This window comes from Amblyraja radiata, chromosome 22 (assembly GCF_010909765.2).
Source record: "Amblyraja radiata isolate CabotCenter1 chromosome 22, sAmbRad1.1.pri, whole genome shotgun sequence".
In the NCBI taxonomy this organism is placed as follows: domain Eukaryota; kingdom Metazoa; phylum Chordata; class Chondrichthyes; order Rajiformes; family Rajidae; genus Amblyraja; species Amblyraja radiata.
Genome location: NC_045977.1, coordinates 43,127,759 through 43,150,665, shown reverse-complemented (window position 1 = coordinate 43,150,665; position 22,907 = coordinate 43,127,759). Strand labels below are relative to the sequence as shown.

General features: G+C 40.4%; 1 protein-coding gene across 6 annotated transcripts in view; it reads left to right on the top strand.

Annotated features, from left to right (window-relative positions):
• ccp110 (centriolar coiled-coil protein 110) overlaps positions 1–22,907 on the top strand; it is a 29,559-nt gene that overhangs the window by 6,083 nt on the left and 569 nt on the right. For 2 of the 6 annotated variants that reach the window (XM_033041207.1, XM_033041206.1), the window contains 12 exons: positions 2,564–2,732; positions 4,594–4,722; positions 10,391–12,041; positions 13,422–13,549; positions 14,543–14,702; positions 16,390–16,511; positions 17,674–17,790; positions 18,019–18,120; positions 18,202–18,330; positions 19,266–19,345; positions 20,399–20,467; positions 20,549–20,608. In XM_033041207.1, coding sequence (XP_032897098.1) covers positions 2,592–2,732; positions 4,594–4,722; positions 10,391–12,041; positions 13,422–13,549; positions 14,543–14,702; positions 16,390–16,511; positions 17,674–17,790; positions 18,019–18,120; positions 18,202–18,330; positions 19,266–19,345; positions 20,399–20,467; positions 20,549–20,608 — 2,888 coding nt within the window. In that variant the 5' untranslated portion in view covers positions 2,564–2,591. Of the gene's footprint in view, positions 1–853; positions 1,183–2,087; positions 2,206–2,563; positions 2,733–4,593; positions 4,723–10,390; positions 12,042–13,421; positions 13,550–14,542; positions 14,703–16,389; positions 16,512–17,673; positions 17,791–18,018; positions 18,121–18,201; positions 18,331–19,265; positions 19,346–20,398; positions 20,468–20,548; positions 20,609–22,907 lie in introns of those variants that run through there. The other 4 variants (XM_033041211.1, XM_033041205.1, XM_033041209.1 and 1 more) reach the window with 4 other exon arrangements.

Here is a 22,907-nt window from a genome sequence, read left to right as displayed (position 1 = left end):
GTACGTTTCTATAAGATCCCCCCTCAATCTTCTAAATTCTAGCGTGTACAAGCCGAGTCTATCCAGTCTTTCTTCATATGAAAGTCCTGCCATCCCAGGAATCAGTCTGGTGAACCTTCTCTGTACTACCTCTATGGCAAGAATGTTTTTCCTCAGATTAGGAGACCAAAACTGCTTCTAAAAGCATTTGCTTTCTTCACTGCCTGCTGCACCTGCATGCCTACTTTCAGATTCAGATTCAATTTTAATTGTCATTGTCAGTGTACAGTACAGAGACAACGAAATGCATTTAAATTTCACTTTCAAATGCACTTTAAATTAAACTTTCAATGACTGGTGTACCATGACACCCAGGTCTCGTTGCATCTCCCCTTTTCCTAATCGGCCACCATTCAGATAATAGTCTACTTTCCTGTTTTTGCCACCAAAGTGGATAACCTTACATTTATCCACATTATACTGCATCTGCCATGCATTTGCTCACTCACCCAGCCTATCCAAGTCATCTTGCAGCCTCCTTAGCATCCTCCTCGCTCACTCACCCAGCCTATCCAAGTCATCTTGCAGCCTCCTTAGCATCCTCCTCACAGCTAACACTTCCCCCCCCAGCTTCGTGTCATCCGCAAACTTGGATATGTTGCCTTCAATTCCCTCATCCAGATCATTAATCCAGACGTTTCGGCCCGAAACGTCACCTATACCTTCGCTCCATAGATGCTGCTGTACCCGCTGTGGATCACCCGAGGGCGGGCGGGCGGGCGGTCACCAGGGTAACGGCGCTAGGCCCCGTCGCGACCCGGAAGTGTGTCCGTTTGCGACAGCCAATGGGAGGCGGTGCTGGTTGCCAGGTGACGTGGGGCGGTTTGAGCGGCGGCAATGGCGGGAGCGGGGCCTAGTGTGGAGCTGTGTGAGAGAGAGTGGGGAGTGGGGCCTAGTGTGGAGCTGTGTGTGTGTGAGAGAGAGCGGGGAGCGGGGCCTAATGTGGAACTGTGAGAGAGAGAGCGGGGCTGTGAGGAGTCGGACCTGAGAGCGCGGTCGGGGCTGACTGACTTGGGCTGAGGGATCCACAGGCCGACGCTGCTCGACAAGGCTGGCCGGCGGTCGGGCCCGGCTGCGAGCCGCCGCACGGTAGCCGAGATCGGTGAGTCTACACCCGCGGGCCCGCTGCCGACCCCAGCCTCCGTAAGTTTGCGGTGCTCTCTTCACACTGACGCGGCTGACACCGGGCCTACACCCGCAGCGCAGCTCTCGTATGTGTGTGTGTGTGTGTCAGGCCGGCCGTGTAAGAAAGGCTCCTCATAGAGTCACACAGCGTGGACACAGACCCTTGGGACCGCACTGACCAACATGTCCCACCTATACTAGTCCCACCTGCCCGCGTTTGGCCCATATCCCTCTAAACCTGTTAATGTATATGTCCAAATGCAGCTTAGAGGTTGCGACAGTCCCAGCCTCAACTACCTCCTCTGACAAAGTGTTCAAAAAGGAACTGCAGATGCTGGAAGATCGAAGGTACACAAAATTGCTGGGGAAACTCAGCGGGTGCAGCAGCATCTATGGAGCGAAGGAAATAGCCTCTGACAGCCTGTTCCATACACCCCCAACCTTTGTATGATAAAAACGTTACCCCACATGTTCCTATCATATCTCTCCCTCCCCCTTAAACCTATATCTTTTGGTTCTTGATTTCCTCTACTCTGTGCAAAAGACTAAATGTGTTTAGTCGATCTATTCCCCTCATGATTTTGTACACCTCTATAAGAGAAACATAGAAAAATAGGTTGCAGGAGTAGGCCAGTCAAGGCTCTTTCCTTGACCCCTGTTACTTATAGTAATGACAATAAATGTGAATGCTTTTAGAAGCAGTGACGGGAGAAATTATAAGGAAGAATAAAAATGTCAGAACTTTGAAGAAATGCTTTATAGTGTCTTCATTATACAGGATATTATGAACAGGAAAGTGTGGAGAATTAATAAATATTAATGAAAACAAATGGAGATGATGTTTACAGGACTGAAAGGTGGCTGGCTGGTCCCTTGAAATGTGTTGATATATGTCTTGGCTTTGAGAGATGTTGGTGCATTTGTTTTGAATTCACAGAATTAGAACGTATCAAGGTTCCAATAGATTGGGATGTAACAAATAATCCTGCCAAGGAGCAAATGGGACAAATAAACTAAACTAAGCATAGAATTTGTAGCATAGTAAGTATTTAAATTTAAATATAGAATTGAAGTTTTACTTAGTGTCGCTTTGTTGTCGGCCTGATAGCAACGTTTTAAAACGTTATTCAAAAGCAATAAAGTGAGAATCCATCTTACCAAAGTAGAATTTGGATATTTATACATTATTCTGTTTGCAAAGTTTTTTCAAATATAAACCTCAAATTTTCAACTTTCATAGTAACATTATATATCTTTATTTACAAGCCGTTACTTTTTGTAAATTATCCTTTAGCATAAGGTCTCTTTAATTCTAGCTGTGGTATATTAGTGTTGTATTGCTGGATTATTTGGATGATGGTTAGAATTTTTGTAACCTATAATTTATTTCTCTTCACAGCTGTTGCACAAACAATTAGTGGGTAACAATGGAAGATTATGAAGAGTTCTGTAAGAAGCATTTAGTCAGGATTCAGTCTGAGATGGTAACAAATGAAGTTCCACCATCAGCTTGCCAAGAAAGCATCTCTGTTCTCTGCTTCCATGGGGTAGCTGTACTCTCTCCTCTGGTAAGTTCGATTTTTACACCTTGGGGTCGGGGAGGGGGTGGGGGGGAATGAGACATAAAACAGGTTAGATATCATGGGTTATATAAAACAAATAATGTGCTGATTATATTTTGAGTTCTCTAGGACGTTAATTGCTCAATCTAAGCTTTTACCTGTTCGTAATATCAGTTTGTTACTAATTGTTTTGTTTAAATGCGTCAACTATTTAAATGGAGTGTGGCTTTGGACATGAGTTGATACCAAGTAACTGGAATTTTTTATTGATGAATGAGTGAAAAGTGAAGTCCTCATCACAAAAAGTTCTTGGCCTTCAGGACTAGCGCAAGAAGGTGGGATTTGGCAAAGTCACCCATAGTCATGGACATGGTAGCAGAATCACCACTTGTGTTAATTTTCCAGAGCAGTTTAGGAAATCATTGACACAATGTTAGTGCTGAATGATCCAAAAACATTTTCTGCCCAAAAAAGTATATTATAACTTTTTTATAGGTGATTTTATTATTAAAGCAATTAACACTTTTATTGTCGAAAAAGATCTTGAAAAAATTAATTTATCTTTGACTTTCTTTCTTGTGACTTTAAAATCTTTAAATGGGGAGAGTGATTAAGAATCATTCTATTGAGTTTGATGTTGAGTCTGGATGATTGTAAATTGTTTGTTTGAAAGTTGAGGTGTCACAGGTCTTGTTTCTGTGCATCATGCATCTGGCCATCTTGTCATGGAGCTCTTTTGGAAAACCATGGAAGGTTGAGGCCAGGGGTTAGTGTAGGATGGAAGATGGAGGTTAAAAGGCAATGAAGATTGGATTAGCCAGTGTAGCAGAGATTACAGTGTGAAAGGAGTAGATTACTGTTTCTCCTTTTGTCGTCGTCTAACACTCCGCACTGGAGTGGGACGTTGCCGACTCAACCTGAAGAAGTGGGGCTTCTCGGATTCTGACAAGTGCAACTGTGGAGAGGAACAGACAATGGCCCACCTACTGACTTGTGGCCGAGAGGCATGCACTGCGGAAGATCTCCGCAGAGGCACAGTTGTGGCACTGGCTGTGGCAAGGCGATGGCAGAACATCGTCTGACACGAGCGAACAAACTGTTTCTCCTGGACCAAGACTCTGTGCATGGGAAGGAAGGGGGGGGGGGGGGGTAGGTGTACTTGTATAGTGACTCGTACGGCAGCTGATCATGGGGGATTGAAGAGTGGACCAAAGTGTTTAAGAAGGAATGGTCTATTGGAATGCTGTAAGGTGGGAGAAGGAATGCATGTTTGGCGATGGCTAAAGAATACCTAATAGACATTGAAGGAGTGCAAGGATGCTGTTGGACCTCTGTGTACAAGGGAAACATTTAGCTTAAAGGCTCATCTGCCCCTCTGCTTCCAGAGCAGGTTGGTGAGGCTGGGCACCAAAGGTCTGACAATAGATCCTGGATGTTCTAACCCAATGCATTTTGACCAAACATAAGTGCCGCTGTGTTTGTGTACTGCGGTGGATAAAATGCTTACAAATCCTAAATATCACATGATGTCTAATGTGTTGTATTTATTTGTCCGAGCACTTTGTAAGCATGAATGGGGCGTCTTTAAACATGTAAACGCCTTCGGCACAATAGTTAATCATAAGCTTTTGAGGGACTCATTGGCTGTTGAGATTAAGCTGGTTAATTGATCACCTTGCTGCGGCTTCAAGTTACTCATCACCCAACAAACGGACTGAAAACGTTGTTATCACAATACAAGCTGCCTGTATGTTTTCAGATTTGGTAAGCCTGGACATTTGAAAGTGCATTATTCTAGTGAGGTACAGCTCTGCTGCAAACTGCTTGTAAAATGCCCGGTTGCATTAAGCTAGTGTTGTTTTTCTAGATGAATACTGAAAGAAAACTGGAGATGCAGCAATACAGACAGAAAGCTGTGGAATTGGAGGTTGGTCGGTACAAAGCAAGAAAAAGTGCCTTGCTTACCCGTGTGGAAGAAATTATTGAAAACGTACAGGTTGGTTATTTTGCTTCTGTTTCTGACAATGAATTTTAAATTGAATTTAAAATGCCAGCTCTAAATCAGGAGGTTGTGTAGATTTCATTCCAAACTAAGGTAGACACAAAATGCTGGAGTAACTCAGTGGCAGCATCTCTGGAAAGAAGGAATGGGTGATGATTCGGGTTAGGCCAATTCCTCTCTCAGAGAAGCTTCTTCTTCTTCTTGCTTTGGCTTGCACAGCCTAAAGTTGTGCGACAACTTGTTCTATATGATCTTATTTGATTGTGCATGCCGGGTTGATTGCATTCGTCGAAACAGGGTGGACCACGTGAAGGTTGCAATCTTCCACCCCTACAGAGATGCTGCCTTACTCAGACACTGAGTTACTCCAGCATTTTATGTCTACCTTCGATTTAAACCAGCATCTGCAGTTCTTTCCTACACATATAATTTCAAACTAATTGGCTGTGGGAATTCTGACTTATTGTTAGCATTTTCTCTACAAGTAAATGTTTTGCAGCATTCGTGAACAATGTTGCATGGTGGTAATAACTGCTGAATGAGTGATGCCCACTGAGTCGTGGGTTCAAACCACTCTTGTTCGCATCATGGAAACTTCAATGCAACGTAGTGCTGGGGAGACTTGCTGGCTCTTTCAATAAGGTGTTGCTCTCAATTCATTTAGATTCAAAAGATGGTGTGTTTTTTGAGTTCTGGTGTCTTATCCTTTTCTTTTAACTATTAAGCAATGTAGGTGATCTGATCACTTATTTCATAGTGGACATAATTTGACTGATTTTGTTGATTTGTTCGAAAAGAGTTGGTTGATGCTTGGTATTGAACCTGTTCTTCCAGTACAATAATGTTACGTCGTGTGTCATTACAAAATGTGTAGGGACCACAGGATAGCAGACTAAATTGGTGCTGAGGATGATAACTTGCACCAGTGAATAAATTAACTGAACATTATGCATTTTATTATCAATATAACTTTTTTTTAAGTCTGCAACTCAGATTGTTGGAATCTTATCCCACTAAATCTGTTTTTGAGTGTTTTTGGAAGATGATATTTTCTGCAGTTTTTAAATTTCTAAGTTTTACTTGAAGAATATGAAATATTGATATGGCAATTGGATATTAAACCAGAATAAAATGCAGGTTGTAAAATCTCAATTGTGTTACAACATAACAATGCTGCTTAAAACATAGATCTTTGACGTGTCCTCTTGTCCCCTGTGGCTCTAAGTGTTGTCTGATTCTGTGAGGTGCCAATGGAGAATTTGCCATTGGAGGCATTTTATAAATGACACCAGGGTACACAAAAATGCTGGAGAAACTCAGCGGGTGCAGCAGCATCTATGCAGCGAAGGAAATAGGCGATGTTTCGGGCCGAAACCCTTCTTCAGACTGATAAATGACACCGTTGTTATCAAAGATCATAGAGTGGATCCCAACCCTCTATGATCTTTGGTTGTTATTCATGTCAAAATGAAGACCAGAATTTAGCTTTCTGTGGGGACAATGGGCAGGATTAATTGACTCAGTGGGTAATTAGCAGGTAATTCAACAATAAACATCAAATTAAGATCTCAACTATTCCTGAACTACCTGCAAATGGTATGTCACCTACTAACAAATGACCGTACAAGTTTCTTGACATTGGAGGAAGAAGTGCATCAAATGAGCAAAGTTCAGAGGCCTTTTCCCAGTCTTGTGCAAGTTCCCTGTTATGCAGCAAAACTGAGGCCCCAGACTTGTGCAAAGACTTCTTCCATCATCATGTTCACTCACATGTCCTCTGAACATAGTACAGATTGTGGACTTGCTATTGGAGAAACATTGTTGAATTGGTAGTGTAACTCCACAGGCCATGATGGAAGAGGTGAATCCTTGGGTCCGTGAATGAAGTGCTAATCAAGGGGATTATTTATTCTAGACACATAGAAAAATAGGTGCATTCGGCCCTTCGAGCCAGCACCGAAATTCAATATGATCATGGCTGATCATCTACAACAAAGGTTCCAAACCTGGGGTGAAATTTGCCTCCCCGGGGGTAAATTTGTTGATTCTGGATATGTACATATTTTTTCTCATTGACTGACTGTGATTGGTTCTGGTATACCGGTATCTGTTCACCATTCGTTGTTCATAAATAAGTGAAATAACATTGTTATGTGCTATTAAAGTTCCTTGAGGTAAAAGGAACGAAAACGGTTGGGAACCCCTGATCTAAAATCAATGCCCCGTTCCTGTTTTTCCCCGATATCCCTTGATTCCTTATTCTCGATTGTATCAAGAAGCTTGTGTTTTGGGGTGACACTTGTCCAGACGTTGGAACGTATTCAATCGTGTAATAGTGTCCTTCCTGGTGAGATGCTGGGGAATAAGAACAAAAGTTGTGGTGTTGATTATGGCAGATCATTGTATAGATTGCTTTGTTGTGGGTGTTGTCTGAGAAGTACTTGCATGGCTTAAATGATACTTGCATTTAATCAATCCCAGCTCCTTGTCCAGTTTTTATCGCATGGACAATTATTAGTAAATCAATGTCTGAAGAATTGTTAGTGAAGCTGGTCAATGTGCCAAGCATCACTCCGTGCATGATGGGTGGAAGATCATTCATCAAACGGTTTCTTCATGCCTAATATGTCAATGGCCATTGGAGTATTTTCCTCCGATCTCCATTTCCTCCACTCGTATTTTGCACGTTTTACTACTTCATTCACTCATATTGATTTCAATAGTAATCATTGTCACTTTGCTTTTGGAGTTGGGCTTTGAAATAAAGGCTGCAATTAGATTTGTATTGTGTTGGAAACTGAAAATAGCGTGCATGTTACTTGAGTACAGTGCAGGTAATTTCCACTATATGTTCCAGGATATGGAGCGAATGTAGGCAAACTGGATTCATGTAGATGGATAAAAAGGCATACAGTGCCCTCCATAATGTTTGGGACAAAGACCCATCATTTATTTATTTGACAATGTACTCCACAATTTGAGATTTGTAATAGAAAACATCACATTTGGTTAAAGTGCACATTGTTAGATTTTAATAAAGGCCATTTTTACACATTTTGGTTTCACCATGTAGAAATTACAGCTGTGTTTATACATATTCCCCCTATTTCAGGGCACCATAATGTTTGGGACACATGGCTTCACAGGTGTTTGTAATTGCTCAGGAGTGTTTAAATGCCTCCTTAATGCAGGTATAAGAGAGCTCTCAGCACCTAGTCTTTCCTCCAATCTTTCCATCACCTTTGGAAACTTTTATTGCTGTTTATCAACATGAGGACCAAAGTTGTGCCAATGAAAGTCAAAGAAGCCATTATGAGACTGAGAAACGAGATTAAAACTGTTAGAGTCATCAGCCAAACCTTAGGCTTACCAAAATCAACTGTTTGGAACATCATTAAGAAGAAAGAGAGCACTGGTGAGCTTAGTAATCGCAGGCCAAGGAAGACCTCCACAGCTGATGACAGAAGAATTCTCTCTATAATAAAACAAAATCCCCAAACACATGTCCGACAGATCAGAAACACTTTTCATGAGTCAGGTGTGGATTTGTCAATGACCACTGTTCGCAGAAGACTTCATGGTCAGAAATACAGAGGCTACACTGCAAGATGCAAACCACTGGTTAGCTGCAAAAATAGGATGGCCAGGTTACAGTTTGCCAATAAGTACTTAAAAGAGCAACCACAGTTCTGGGAAAAGGCCTTGTGGACAGATGAGACGAAGATTAACTTATATCAGAGTGATGGCAAGAGCAAAGTATTGAGGAGAGAAGGAACTGCCCAAGATCCAAAGCATACCACCTCATGTGTGAAACACAGTGGTGGGGGGTGTTATGGCCTGGGCATGTATGGCTGCTGAAGGTACTGGCTCACTTTTCGTCATTGATGATACAACTGCTGATGGTAGTAGCATAATGAATTCTGAAGTGGAGAGACACATCCTATCTGCTCAAGTTCAAACAAATGCCTCAAAACTCATTGACGCGGTTCATTCTACAGTAAGACAATGATCCCAAACATACTGCTAAAGCAACAAAGGAGTTTTTCAAAGCTATAAAATGACCAATTCTAAGTCAATCACCCAATCTGAACCCAATTGAGCATGCCTTTTATACGCTGAAGAGAAAACTGAAGGGGACTAGCCCACAAAACAAGCATAAGCTAAAGATGCCTGCAATACAGGCCTGGCAGAGCATCACCAGAGAAGACACCCAGCAACTGATGATGTCCAAGAATCGCAGACTTCAAGCAGTCAATGCATGCAAAGGATATGCAACAACATACTAAACATGACTACTTTCATTTATATGACATTGTTGTGTGCCAAACATTATGGTGCCCTGAAATGGGGGGACTATGTAGAAACACTGCTGTAATTTCTACATGGTGAAACCAAAATGTATAAAAATGGCCTTTATTAAAATCTGACAATGTGCACTTTAACCACATGTGATATTTTTTCTATTACAAATCTCAAATTGTGGAGTACAGAGTCAAATAAATAAATGACGGGTCTTTGTCCCAAACATTATGGAGGGCAGTGTATCTTGAGGTTCCTATTGGTGATTGGTTCATTGTCGGCAAAGCCCAATCCTGGAACCTCACACCAAGCGGCACTGTGGTGGCTTTTACCACCACCCTTCTCACTGGCAATGAGAGGAGATGCATAAGCAAGGCTTTGCCAACAATGGCCCTATCCAACATTGAATTTAAACCAAAAGCTCATGGATGCCCAGCTTTTGAGCTGCTAAAGCTGTTCCAAATCTCTTTCATTTAGCACCAGTTGTGAATACAGAAGGCTGTGGAGGCTGTCAATGGATAACTTTAAGGCAGAGATAGATCTAATACAATTTATAAAAATAAAAATAAAAAATCACAAGTGCGTAAGAAGGAAATACAGATGCTGGTTTAAACCGAAGATAGACACAAAGCTGGAGTAACTCAGCAGGACAGGCAGCATCTCTGGAGAAAAGGAATGGGTGACTTTTCTTCAGACTGAAGAAGGGTCTCGACCCTAAACGTCACCCATTCCTTCTCTCCAGAGGTGCTGCCTGTCCCACTGAGTTACTCCATCTTTGTGTGTCCAAAATCACAAGTGCAGCAGGTTCAGGAAATCAAATGAGCTGTAGCCATGACCGCAGACATATTACCAGAGATTTTATTTTTTATCACAAATGTGTCATTTGGTTTTAACATAACTTGTAGCCAAGATAGTGACTCAAACTGTAATGATGGAAGCTTGCAGAAAGACATGCATATTGCAGCCCCGCTGGATGCTTTGTCTTGTGTTTACAACTGTGCACATGGATACCAAAAGCAAACACAACATCATGGGATTTTGTCAGGTTACAACACTATTTGGTTACCAACAAACATTTAAGTGTTATGCTTCACTTCTAATGGACCTCCTGCAGTTCCTGAATATCTCATGGAGTTGATGCTTTTAATATAGTTTAAGATAGTGGAATTTTTTTAAAGGCTAGGACTTTGTTTTTATTTTAAAAAGCAAATTTTCAATTCCTATTCGTCATCATATATACATTGAACATTATAAAATGTTCAATGTATTGGTACAACTGAAAATGTTTTCAATAGTGAAGAGAGGTAAACTGTGCAGTACTTGTACTTGCCCTGATGTTAAAAAAACCCATTTTCTTTTCAAGGTATGTAAAGTGCCAAGTACTACTGAATATGCAAAACATCCTATTACACAACTTCCAGTAAATGAATTCACAACAATACAACATTCTAACCGTTCTTCGCTTTCGCCAACATGTACTGAAAACTCCAAGGACCTTATTCTGTTATCTAGACCGCTGTTGAAATTGAAGGAAAAGATTTCCAATGGAAACTCTGACGAAAGATGTAGCTTTTCTTCTCAAATAAGCAAGCTGCCCAAATCAACTGGTAACATCCAAGCTAATACTAGTTCAGTATTTGTGAACCCTAAAAACACTGATGTACTGCCACCTGCAAAGGAATATCCTGATCCTTACACAATGAGTCTCCAGAATTTGCTTAAAAAGTCAAGGGAATACATAGAGAGAGAACAAAACCGACGTAATGGGAAAACTGTTTCCAAGGAAGGTACAAATGAAAGCCATTCAGATAAAGAAAATGATGGTGTTAAAGTTGATGACTGGCAAAACGAACGAAACAACGTTTCTAACAGAAGTCAAAGTTCTAGTCCTGTGATAGTTGATAATTCATGCAGTTCAAGGTCATCTTTACAATCACAAGTTGCTTCTGTGATCAATGAAAGCTTTGAATTGCATGATAAAATAGCACTTAACGTATCCACTTCAGTTTTATGTACTCCAAATTTAGACTTTGCAGCAAAGTCAATAAACGGCTCATCTAAAGAATCTGAGTCAGATGACGATTGGATAAATAGATCGGCATCTGAATATGAAAATAGTTTGCTTAAAAGTCTAACAGGATCCTATGCTAAACTGCCCAATCCTGAACCAAGTCGAAGTCCCAAAATACACCAAAGATGCCCCAGAACCACAACCAATATTGTTATTAATAACCCAGTGAATGCATATGAGCTTAGCCCAAAAGACAAATTTAGTGGCGTACCTGGGACGAACACATATCAAATAAACATTGATAGTCTTGATGTACGGAGAGCTATTCCAAATGAGCTTTCAGTAATTATCAATCAAGAAGAAATTGAAAAACATGCTGGAAAACTGCAAGATCTTTCATCGTCTTTGGGAAAGATAAATGATATAATGTCAAAAAATAATTCACCATTTACCATCTCTGAACTTTGTGGAAAACCTGAAGTAAACTTGATTGGAACCATCGTTGATACTGAAGTTCAGATGCCAATAAGGAGCTTGATTCACAAAGATTCATGTGATTTGGAACGGGCTTCTCCATTGCTTACAAGTAAACAAGACGTATGCCAGCTATTAGAAACCCCACTTGAACTTGATCTCAGTGACCAAAAGACCAGCAGCCTGATTGAAAAGGCTAAACAAGGTTCACCTACTGTGCTGAACAAATCGTATGATGTCATTCATCCATCTCCAGTGCTGTTGCAAGCTCAACGCACAAAGCAACAAGCTGATTTCTTGCTGGCACCTCCCGAACGTGAAAAGTGTTCACAAAGCAACATGGAAATTAAAGCCAAACGCAAGTTAGATCTGGGTATTCTAAATACCAAAGAAAACAAACAGTCGACTATTAAAACTACAGCCTCATTTGTTCAGGAGATGAGCAGGTGGATTCAAGAAAGGCATCAAAGAGTTCCTATAATCAGGAGTGAAAATGAAGTGCCCTTAAATAGCCATATTAAGACAGGAGGTAAGGACATTTCTTCCTCCTATCCATGGAGATAAGTAATGTTAAATCATCCTCTGTAAACAATACTGGATGCCTGATGATGTTCTCAGTGTAACGATGCTCTGAGGTCCTGTACAGAAGTACTAATTGCATAATAGCTCTTAATTTAGTTTGCCGTTTGATAATTTTCTATAAAGTAATGAGGATGTTGGATCCACTGGTTCTATATGATAGTTAAGGTAATTCAGGCACATGTGTAATCATTTATTAAGTGAAGATTTCTGCTGAACAAATGTTTGATTTTATAAGCATTTTTCCAACTTTTGAAATGTTACTTAAAAAAAGTTCTAATTCTGTCTATAATTCAGAGTAAATATTTTGGTTCTGTACAATGATTAAACTGTAATGAATTTGTGGTAAACATGATTAATGAGGATGCTGACGAGAGAGTGAAAGGAACTGGAAGGATTGCTTGGGGAAGGGAGGGTGGGGGGTTGTGTAATAGTTGCCAGGGTTTGTGCTGCTGAGGTATAATTGGTGGAGTTGTGAACTGTCCAGAGCTCAGACCATGAGCCCTGTTACATTTATCCTAGGGTCCTAGAAATGACAAACAAAATAGTTAATACATTACCTAATGTAATTATTTAATATACATTAAGCAAGAGTTCCATTTGAAAAAGAGAGAGACAAAGTTAGCAATTGTAGAACAGTTAGCATAACATCAGTTGACGCTAAAGTTATATTGAAGCTGCTGTAGCAGGTCACTTGGAAAACTGCTGGATAACCAGACAAATTCAACGAGGGTTGGTCAAAGGGAAATCACGGACCAGTTGTAAAGAGAATGTTAGCTATGCAGCAATTATAGATCGAATGAACACACATCTGGCAAATGGTTTATAACGTGAGAAGATTTGACTTCCCATTCTGAAAGAAAGAAAAAAAGTTATCTAAATGGGGAGAGAATGCAGAACACAAGTGCAGAGGGATTTAGATGTCCTTTTAAATGCACAATGTCCAAAATTCTAGTTATAATTCTGCATGTAACTAGTCAATGAAGCTTGTGTTATGTTCAATTTTCAGATCAATGTGTAAGCATTCACAACTAGATATGGTAGTGTGCAGACGTGGGATCTGCTCAGTTTGTGTGAACGTCTAGCTCTGATGCAGTTCGGATGCTCTTGGTTCTGGAGTGGAGCTGATGCTCGGGCAAATTCTGTGCATAAAATGAGTGTGTCACTTGGGGCAAGATGACCACACATGATGACCAGGAAGTGGACTGTTTAAATGTGTCACTCTGGCCTGGCTGAAGTTTCCCTTCATGTGCAATCTTTTTATTACATTGAAAACTGAGACGCGCTCTTTGATTTTTTTTTTCCTTGATACCTATTATTAATCTTACAGATGAAGAGCTTATCACAAAACAGATGTTGGCATTGGTAGAAATGCGGAGGCAGCTGGAGGAACAACATACCTTGCAACTGTCTATGCTCATAGCTGAACAAGAGAAAGAGCAAGAGAAACTGCGGATGGTAGGGAGCGAGAGAGAGCACCTCATTCATTTCACTGAGATTTATCCTTCAGTTTGATTCGTATAACATTATTTTTACAAAAACAATTGTTAAATGTTGGCAATTGCTGTTTGCATTCTGTAATCTTTAAATATATGTCTAAAACTGAAAACGATATTACAGAGAACATGACAGTTGAAAATAGTTGATATAATACATGACCTACTTTAATCACGCTCTACTTTAACTTTTGTTCTTCTTTGTGTAACTGTCACTTTGTGATTCATGCTGTTTCCCCCGAACCAAATTCTCATATCTTTGGTTTTGGTATCATGTCTTTGGTTCAACATTATAAATTTTTCCTGTTAATAAACTGCCTAAAATCCGAAGACAAAATAAATTGCAGATGCTGGAATCTAGAACAAAAAATGCTGGAAGATCTTAGTGGGTCAAGCAGATCTGTGGAGGCAAAGGTTCTGTTTGAGGTTACAAAACGCGATGCTGTTTGTAACCTCCATAGATGTTCAGTTCCATAGATGCTGCTTGACTTGTGGTGTTCTGTTAGTGTTCTGTTTTTGCCCTAAAACCCATGATTTGGCGTACACCTTTTTGATTCGCTTTCCCCCCCATAAACTAGCTGCAGAAACATGCTGAATAACGTTAGCTACATTGGCCAGTCCTTCCTGATGACATCTTGTTGCATGTCATCTTCAGTGAGCCTGTGGAATTGCTGACTTCCATTTGACAAGATGTGTAACAGAATCTTTACCAGCTGATGATAATTGGCATGTCAATAGTGATGTGGGTATCCCTTGAGTGCACTAATTTAACTTCAATACATAGATGAAAGACAAGGAAGCATTGTAATGTTTGGTAATAGTTTGTTTAGGTTTGGTCTCCTATCTGCCTGCTTTCACAAAGCAGGCCATACTTTCTGAAGAGCTTAAGAGTTACTTCATTTGGGGTTTTAGAAAGAGAGGATATTTTGTATTGATTTACTCTCTTCATCTTTAGGAAATAGAAGAACAAGAAAGGCGACTGAGAGAGCAAACCAGTTTTGTGAGGGTCTCGTCGGAAAGTTGTTCAAGTAAAGAAACCTCTTTAGATTGGAGGAGAATAAATAGAAGCTATGTTGTGCCTTCCCTGACCAATCGAGTGGATGGCAGTCACTCTTGTAAGTAATTTTCAAGAGACATAGAACAGTGCATCGCAGGAAATGTAATCAAGCACATTAGTTTCCCACGGTGCATCAATCTTGACGCAGTTGTGTAAGTCTTTAATACTTTAAAGGGTCTTATGAATTTAAACCAAAATATCTGATATTTTTAAGCATAAATGAAACTTTAAAATCTTTCCCCTGCACGGGAGACCCGACCTTTTCTTTGTCGGGTCTCCGTTGTCGTTGGGGCTGCAACGTGGAGCGGCCTCCAGCAGGAACGACCTGGGGCTCCAGTCGCGGAGCTGCGGACTTACCCACCATCGCGGAGCTGGCCGAGTCCGGAGCGGGTGGAGCGGTGGTGGCGCGCTGCTGTGACCCGACCCCCGGAGATTCAGAAGCTCCAACCGCAGGTCTGGCAGACAGGAACACCGGGAGCCCGCGGGTCCCTGCTGGGAGACCGCTTTTTGGGGCTTCCGCAACGGCGACTTCACCCGCCCGAGTTGCAGGGTTGAAGAGTACCTGGAGCGGGGCCTTACATCACTGCCCCGCTGCGGGACTTTGCTAGCGCCCGCCGGGGGCTCCAACAACAACGTGGCCTTGCATCACCCGGCGTGGCTTTAATGGCCGCGGGACAATTACCATCGCCCGCCGGGGGCTTTGACTCTGACATCGGAGGGGAGTGCAGGGGAGAGATACGTTTTTTGCCTTCCATCACAGCGAGGAGGCGATGCGCTGTGATGGATGTCTGTGTAAATTGTGTTGTGTCTTGGGTCTTTTTCTTTTTGTATGTATGACTGCAGAAACAACATTTCATTTGGACCTCAATGAGGTTCAAATGACAAATAAAATTGTATTGTATTGTATTGAGTTGTCATCACCATTAAAACCATCTAATCAGCTACCTCGCTGCCCCACACTTTCCTTGGCACAATCGACCGTACTTCCCACCTTTTCTTGACCAGAACAGATATCTTTTCCTAATTTCACTTTTGAATCGGGAGAATAAAGAGGAAAGAAGATTAGATTTTATTGCCTTCCATCACAGTGAGGAATGAGGGGAATCCGCTGTGGTGGATGTTTATGTTAACTTTTATGTTGTTGTGTGTCTTGTTGCTTTTTTTAGTATGACTATGTAAATCAAGTTTTACTGCACCTTAATTGGTACACCTGACAATAAAATACCCTTTGAACCCCCTGCTTTCTTCATGACTACCTTGCCCTTGAAACCTTGTTCCTCGTAATAAAAAGGAACTGCAAATGTGTATTTTCAAGTCTGGAAAATGGGTAGGTGACACGTCTGAAGAAGGCTTCTGACCTGATAACTTACCTATCCATTTTCTCCAGAGTTGCTGCCTGACCCTCAGGATTTTGGTCTTTCCTGTTCCTTTTAGTCCTGGTCTCTCAAATCATTCATCATTCAGGTGGTTTTCCAGGAAACATAACCGCTCTAAATGGTGGTGTGTAGTATTTAAATAATTCATAAACGGCAGGGCTCTGAAATGTGAAATTTACTGCATTTCATCCTTGAATGTACAAATAGATGAAAGGTGCTATTTTTGTAAACTTCCCTGTGAGTTTAGGAAAAGTTGATAAGTAGCTTCTATAAATACATAATTATGCTTGAGTACAAGTTGCTAAAATGTGAAAACAGTTTCCTTTCCCTGATATTTTACATTACATTATATCTAACCTTTTTTTCCAGTGCTCACCAGCAAATCAATAAGTCCTGAGTCATCATTCAGTCGATGGGCAGTTCAGGATGATGGAGTCCAGGAAGTGCAGTCATCCAGTTTCATTAGCAGGCTGAGGACCAGACGCTCACAGGTAAGAGGAAAGGACGGGATCACTGCTGCCCACTTGGATTCCTAGAAGTTTGGAAATATAGTGAGAGGGGTCAGTAAGCTGATCAAGTCTTCCTTCGTAATGGAGTGTCTTTCATTTATAATTGGATCACATCGCATTTAAAGCAGTTTTGATGTAAGCAAAACCTTTCCTATCCATAAAAATCAGTGTATCAATAAAGTGACTAATGTGTAGGTTTTCACTTGCAGATATTAACTGTTGTGCCTAATTTATTTAGCACTAAATTTCCTTTGAAGGTTATAAGGCTTACAATGAGACTGAAATGCATGAAGCACAAGAGTTGGTGCTTTGGGAGAAGGGGACAGAATCCTTGCTCCTGACTCTCGGACACTTGGGAAAAGCTTGGTGGATTTACCAACTCCTGCCTCCACTTAGCCTTGGAAAACCAAGTGTGCCGGCTTTAAATTTAAATTAGTCCAAAACTGGAGTGAGATTCAATTTATAACTGGACCTCATTTCTCCACTGTGATCAATCCAAAATATCCAAACCTGCTGCGTTTTAAGTTATAGGTGTAGAATTAGGCCATTCGGCCCATCACTTATACTCCGCCATTCAATCATGGCTGATTGAATGGCTGATCTCTCCCTCCTAATCCCATTCTCCTGCCTTCTCCCTGTAACCTCTGACACCTATACTAATCACGAATATATCTCGGCCTTAAAAATATCCACTGATTTGGCCTCCACAGTCTTCTGTGGCAAAATATTCCACAGATTCACCACCCTCCGACTAAAGAAAATTCTCCTCATTTCCTTTCTAAAAGAATGTCCTTTAATTCTGAGGCTATGACCTGAGCTTGGTGTTAAGTTTCTACTTTTATCAATTTGTCAATGCCTTCAAAAATATTTTGGTCTCTGTGCACCAGTCCAAAATGTATACTTTATATTTATGGAGCTTAATATGGAACTTTGTATGTGCATAACAATTTGTACTAACTGGGCATGACCATCTAATATTCACTATTTCTCATTGCTGGCGGTGGCTTTTGGTCAACATATCTATAGGTGTGCGTGAGAAAGAGCTTGTATGCGGCTATCATTTTGAGCAAATAGAAAAGATAAATTTGAGAAATTTACCGGAGTAGAAATGTAATGACATTGATATGAAATAACTGTCTTGCAGATGAATACACCAGAAATTCAACAAAAATTTCATAAGATTACAGCTCTGGCAAAAGGATTTTTAACTCGCAGACTGATGAAGACAGTGAAACTAAAACAGCTTCAGCAAACTGTCAAAGTAAGCAATTAAAATGTGCACAATCTTTGGATTGCAAATAAGAAACCATATTCAACTAAATTATTGGTTGATTTAAAATGTAAGGTTTGATCCATTTTGAAATTATCAAATACAGTTGGAATTAAACTTTAATGCAGTTGGAATTAAACTAGAACAGTTTCTCGTTTAAACATCAACCTTTGTGACTACTGATTATTTAAACGCTTTGTAAATGTTAATTTGTTGAAGGATACCATGGAGTTCATCAATAGCTTCCAGCCAGAAGCATCCTTGAGAAGAGGTGCCACTTCATCACAAGATGTTTCTCTGCAGGAAAGAGTTGTTGCTCAGGTATTTAACAACATTGGTAACACATGAGCGGAATAAACTGGTGTAACAAACAAATTGCTTAACTTTTGATGTTTTTTTCAGTTGCGAGCTGCACTTTACGATATACATGACATCTTCTTTGTATTAACTTCGAATGAGAGAATGCAGATCCTATCTCAAGATCGTGAAATTCGCAAAGAAAAACAACTGCGACAAATGGTAACTTTCTCTGTGAGTCAATGAAATATCCATTTATCCACATTATTTTTTTGTATGTTAAAGTATTACTTAAAACATTTCAAGCATATCATTTCCATGGTATCCATTTGCCCTGTTAAACAAATTAAAACTAGAGATGGAAAAGCAAGGAAGATGTTAAAATTACCCGAGCAGGTTAATTAAAATCTTTAATGACTTAATGAGTATCTGGAAAGGGAATTTGGTGGGCATGAGAGAAAATAAATTGCTGTTTCAGATGGAATAAAGTGAGGGTAATGGGAGTGATTGGACTGGTCGGCTGACAGGGAAGTCCAGTGATTAACACTGGAACCTGAAGGTCCAGCCACAAGTACTGAAATGACCAAATTCAGTACTTCACTGAAGGGAATCAAAGGCCAGAATTGGATCAATGCAGATATGCCAAAGTATATTAAGGTTGAAGATTAGTGGGTGGAGGTGGGGGATTTGAAAGTGAGAATTTTTAATGGAGACAAGTGATTACAGATACTAGTGTCTGGTGGAGGAACTAGTATCTGTAATCACTAACTAGTGAGCCGAGCAGCATTTCCTGCCACAGGGTTTCAACCTGAAGCATTGACAGTCATCCACCCACAGATGCTGCTCAACCAGCTGAATTTCTCCTGCAGATTGTTGAAGTTTATCCATAGGCTTGGTGAACCAAGAGCCAATGTGTGAATGGGGTCATGTAAATTGGGAAATGGGGAAAAAGAATGAAAGTAGAATAAGGGATGTTGTATTTGGAGGGTCTTGGATCACAGTTTGAGTAGAAACGGAGTGGTAACGGCAGTAGAGTTTAACAATGTGCATGTTTGGGACTCTGTCATTACGTGAATCACCTGTACATGATTAATAAGGTTTATATGTACTCTTCACTTTACTTTTTGTCTTCCTCATTCATTGATTTGCTTTTCTCCTTTAATCTGTAGGAGAAATGGAAGTGTCCTAAAGAAAGAATATCCCTTTCAGTAGCAACTCAGAAATCTTTAGACAGGAAAAAACAAATTAAGTAAGTGACAGTTTTGCAGAACCAGTAATCATATAAATAAATAATTATAAATGGGTAAACCATTTAGATTTGTGAGGATTGATGGAAAAATATGGTGCCATTTTTGCCTACTATGCTCTATTTGAAGATAAAGACCAAGGACTTTATTTGGAGATTGCCAGAATATAATCATAGAAACATAGAAACATAGAAATTAGGTGCAGGAGTAGGCCATTCGGCCCTTCGAGCCTGCACCGCCATTCAATATGATCATGGCTGATCATCCAACTCAGTATCCCGTACCTGCCTTCTCTCCATACCCTCTGATCCCCTTAGCCACAAGGGCCACATCTAACTCCCTCTTAAATATAGCCAATGAACTGGCCTCGACTACCCTCTGTGGCAGGGAGTTCCAGAGATTCACCACTCTCTGTGTGAAAAAAGTTATTCTCATCTCGGTTTTAAAGGATTTCCCCCTTATCCTTAAGCTGTGACCCCTTGTCCTGGACTTCCCCAACATCGGGAGCAATCTTCCTGCATCTAGCCTGTCCAACCCCTTAAGAATTTTGTAAGTTTCTATAAGATCCCCTCTCAATCTCCTAAATTCTAGAGAGTATAAACCAAGTCTATCCAGTCTTTCTTCATAAGACAGTCCTGACATCCCAGGAATCAGTCTGGTGAACCTTCTCTGCACTCCCTCTATGGCAATAATGTCCTTCCTCAGATTTGGAGACCAAAACTGTACGCAATACTCCAGGTGTGGTCTCACCAAGACCCTGTACAACTGCAGTAGAACCTCCCTGCTCCTATACTCAAATCCTTTTGCTATGAAAGCTAACATACCATTCGCTTTCTTCACTGCCTGCTGCACCTGCATGCCCACTTTCAATGACTGGTGTACCATGACACCCAGGTCTCGCTGCATCTCCCCTTTTCCTAGTCGGCCACCATTTAGATAATAGTCTGCTTTCCTGTTTTTGCCACCAAAATGGATAACCTCACATTTATCCACATTATACTGCATCTGCCAAACATTTGCCCTAAACATCTAATCAGTTGTGTTTTGTCTTCAAGGGCTGCTGAAATGGGAATAACCAGTAAACAAAAGTCACAAACAAAACAAAAGACTTCATCTGAAACCAGGTAAGAGGAAAGATAGATAACTAGCAATTCTATTTGCTGTGTAAACCAAATTCACACATTTGTCTTGCTGCTTATTTCCAGGATTCTTCAACCAAGTCAAGGGCAGAACGCCCCTGTACAAAGACAACTACACAGACAAGGGTAAGAGACAGACTCATTACAGCTAGTTCACATTTTATTCTTCATCACTGAAATAAAGTTTATTAAAATACCATGTGTTCTAGATGTATAGGAAGGAACTGCTGATGCTGGTTTAAACCGCAGTGGGACAGGCAGCATCTCTGATCATCGAACTATCTGTTCTAGGTGCTTAGCGAGTTAGTACAGGAACTTGATCATTAATGGATTTAAATGTTAATTGGTGAACATTCTTATTTGTGCAAAAACATTGAATTTCTTTGTCATTACTTCAAACTTTGCTCATTTGTGACAACTCCTTCAGTACAGAGGGCTAATTTAGCTCATTGCACCTTTCAGATAGCAATGTAAACATGTCTTGCATCGCACATTAGACATCATTGGTGGCCCAGTCTAAAACAAGGAACATAATGTGCCAGCACTCTCCGTTCTGTACTTTGCATGTTGCCATTAAGGTTTATACTCTAAAGCATTTATTGAAAGGTCAGTAGTTTTTAATAAAGCTGCACTGCCATGTTGTGAAAAAGTTGCAATTAACTGCCAGAATTTCTAGATCCCTTTGGTTCTTCTAATAATTATTTAGCAGCATCTTCACCCAAAGAGTTGTGAATCTGTGGAATTAGAATCTGTTAGATATAGCTCTGAGGGCTCACGGAATCATGGGATATGGAGAGAAAGCAGGAACAAGGTACTGATTCTGGATGATCAGCCATGATCATATTGAATGGACTCCTCCTGCACCTATTTTCTATGTTTGTATGTTTCTATCTGCTCCAAGTTGATTATTACTCCCAAGAATGTTATGTAATGGTAAAATGGAGTGATAACTTCATTGACATCCATTCTAGCTCTTTGTAAAGGCTCTTTGCATTTATACTATCTGCTCATATTTTCTTTATTTGATCAGTCCACACTTGTAAAAAGGGGGTTGAATATAAAAGAGAGCAGATATCCTAGGAAACTGTCCCAGGTGTGTTGTGCATTTGACAACATTCTAGCCATTTCTGTTATCATCCTTTTGCAGTAATTGCTACATTCAAGCTGACTTTCGTGTATTTATTTGCATTTTGCTGCTTGCACATTTCCTACACTTTGTCACTTGTCTGCCTTGAAAATTTGAATTTCATTAACAAATAAATGTTATGGAATACTGCAAGTGGATTGTCTAAGGTGTCTTTATGTGGGAACCTGCCTGTTTTTTATTGCAACTATCCATAGCACGTTTATCACTTTTGTTTTTTCTTATCTTTTTCCATTCCACGTCTGGCTCTAAGGAATTACAAATGGTGATTTCCTGTAAAAATAGTTCCACCTTGAAATAATTACTTTTCAAGAATTTGCATGTTAATCCTGTTAACATTTCCTTTGTATATGACAATTTTTCAATGCATTTTTGGACTTTCTGCATGAATATTTCGGTATTTAACCAAAAATATTAAGGTCCATAATTGCAAATAGAATTACCATGTGGCTGCAGTTATGAATTGTTTTCTGGGGATAAGCAAGCTAATTCTCTGAACCTTTCCTCACATTAGGTATAGCATTGCTAATATAGATTCTGCAGAATCTTGTTAACTAATATCCAATCATAATGAAAATGTATTTTAATTATCATAATAAAATTGTACTTTAATATTTTTGCCACATTCGGAAAGAAACCAAGGTATGCATTCTAATTGTAATTGAGAGACGAGTGGAAAAATGTTCCCCAGTTTCGGAGAATTGAGTTGTGCTCTCTTCAGGGTAGGCTTTTAAAATTGAAGCTCTTTATCAGAACATGTTGCACTTTCCCTGTATATTTTGACATTGATCTTGTGGGATTAGTGAAGAGCTTTTTGTGTTGAAAGCTTAGAAATTAGGAATAATTGTGGAAAGGCTGAAATACTTATGTCAATAAAATAGGTTGAAATAGGGATGGTTGTGAATGGAGTGTAGGCGGGAGAAAGATTGGAACTATTAGTAAGAGAATGTAACTGTCACGCAACCTGTGAATCAATCCTACATCACACTGTAAGATTGACCTCCACCTTACATCACACTACACATGCTTTACTAACACGACCATTCCAAGCATCTGCATTAGGTCTGTCTCAATCAGTACGGGGCACAGCGGGGTGATCAAATTGTCTGTGTTCCTAGTGTATCCTCCCCCTCGCTTCTCTCATAGTTTGTTCATTTTCTGTCTCTCTTACTGCCCCCATTGGCCTATTGATCAGGTGACTTGCAAAACACACCCTCCCTCAGCACCTCTAGCCTCACCATTAGTCCTGTCCATCGCCCCCTCCCCAGCACCATCTCTCCA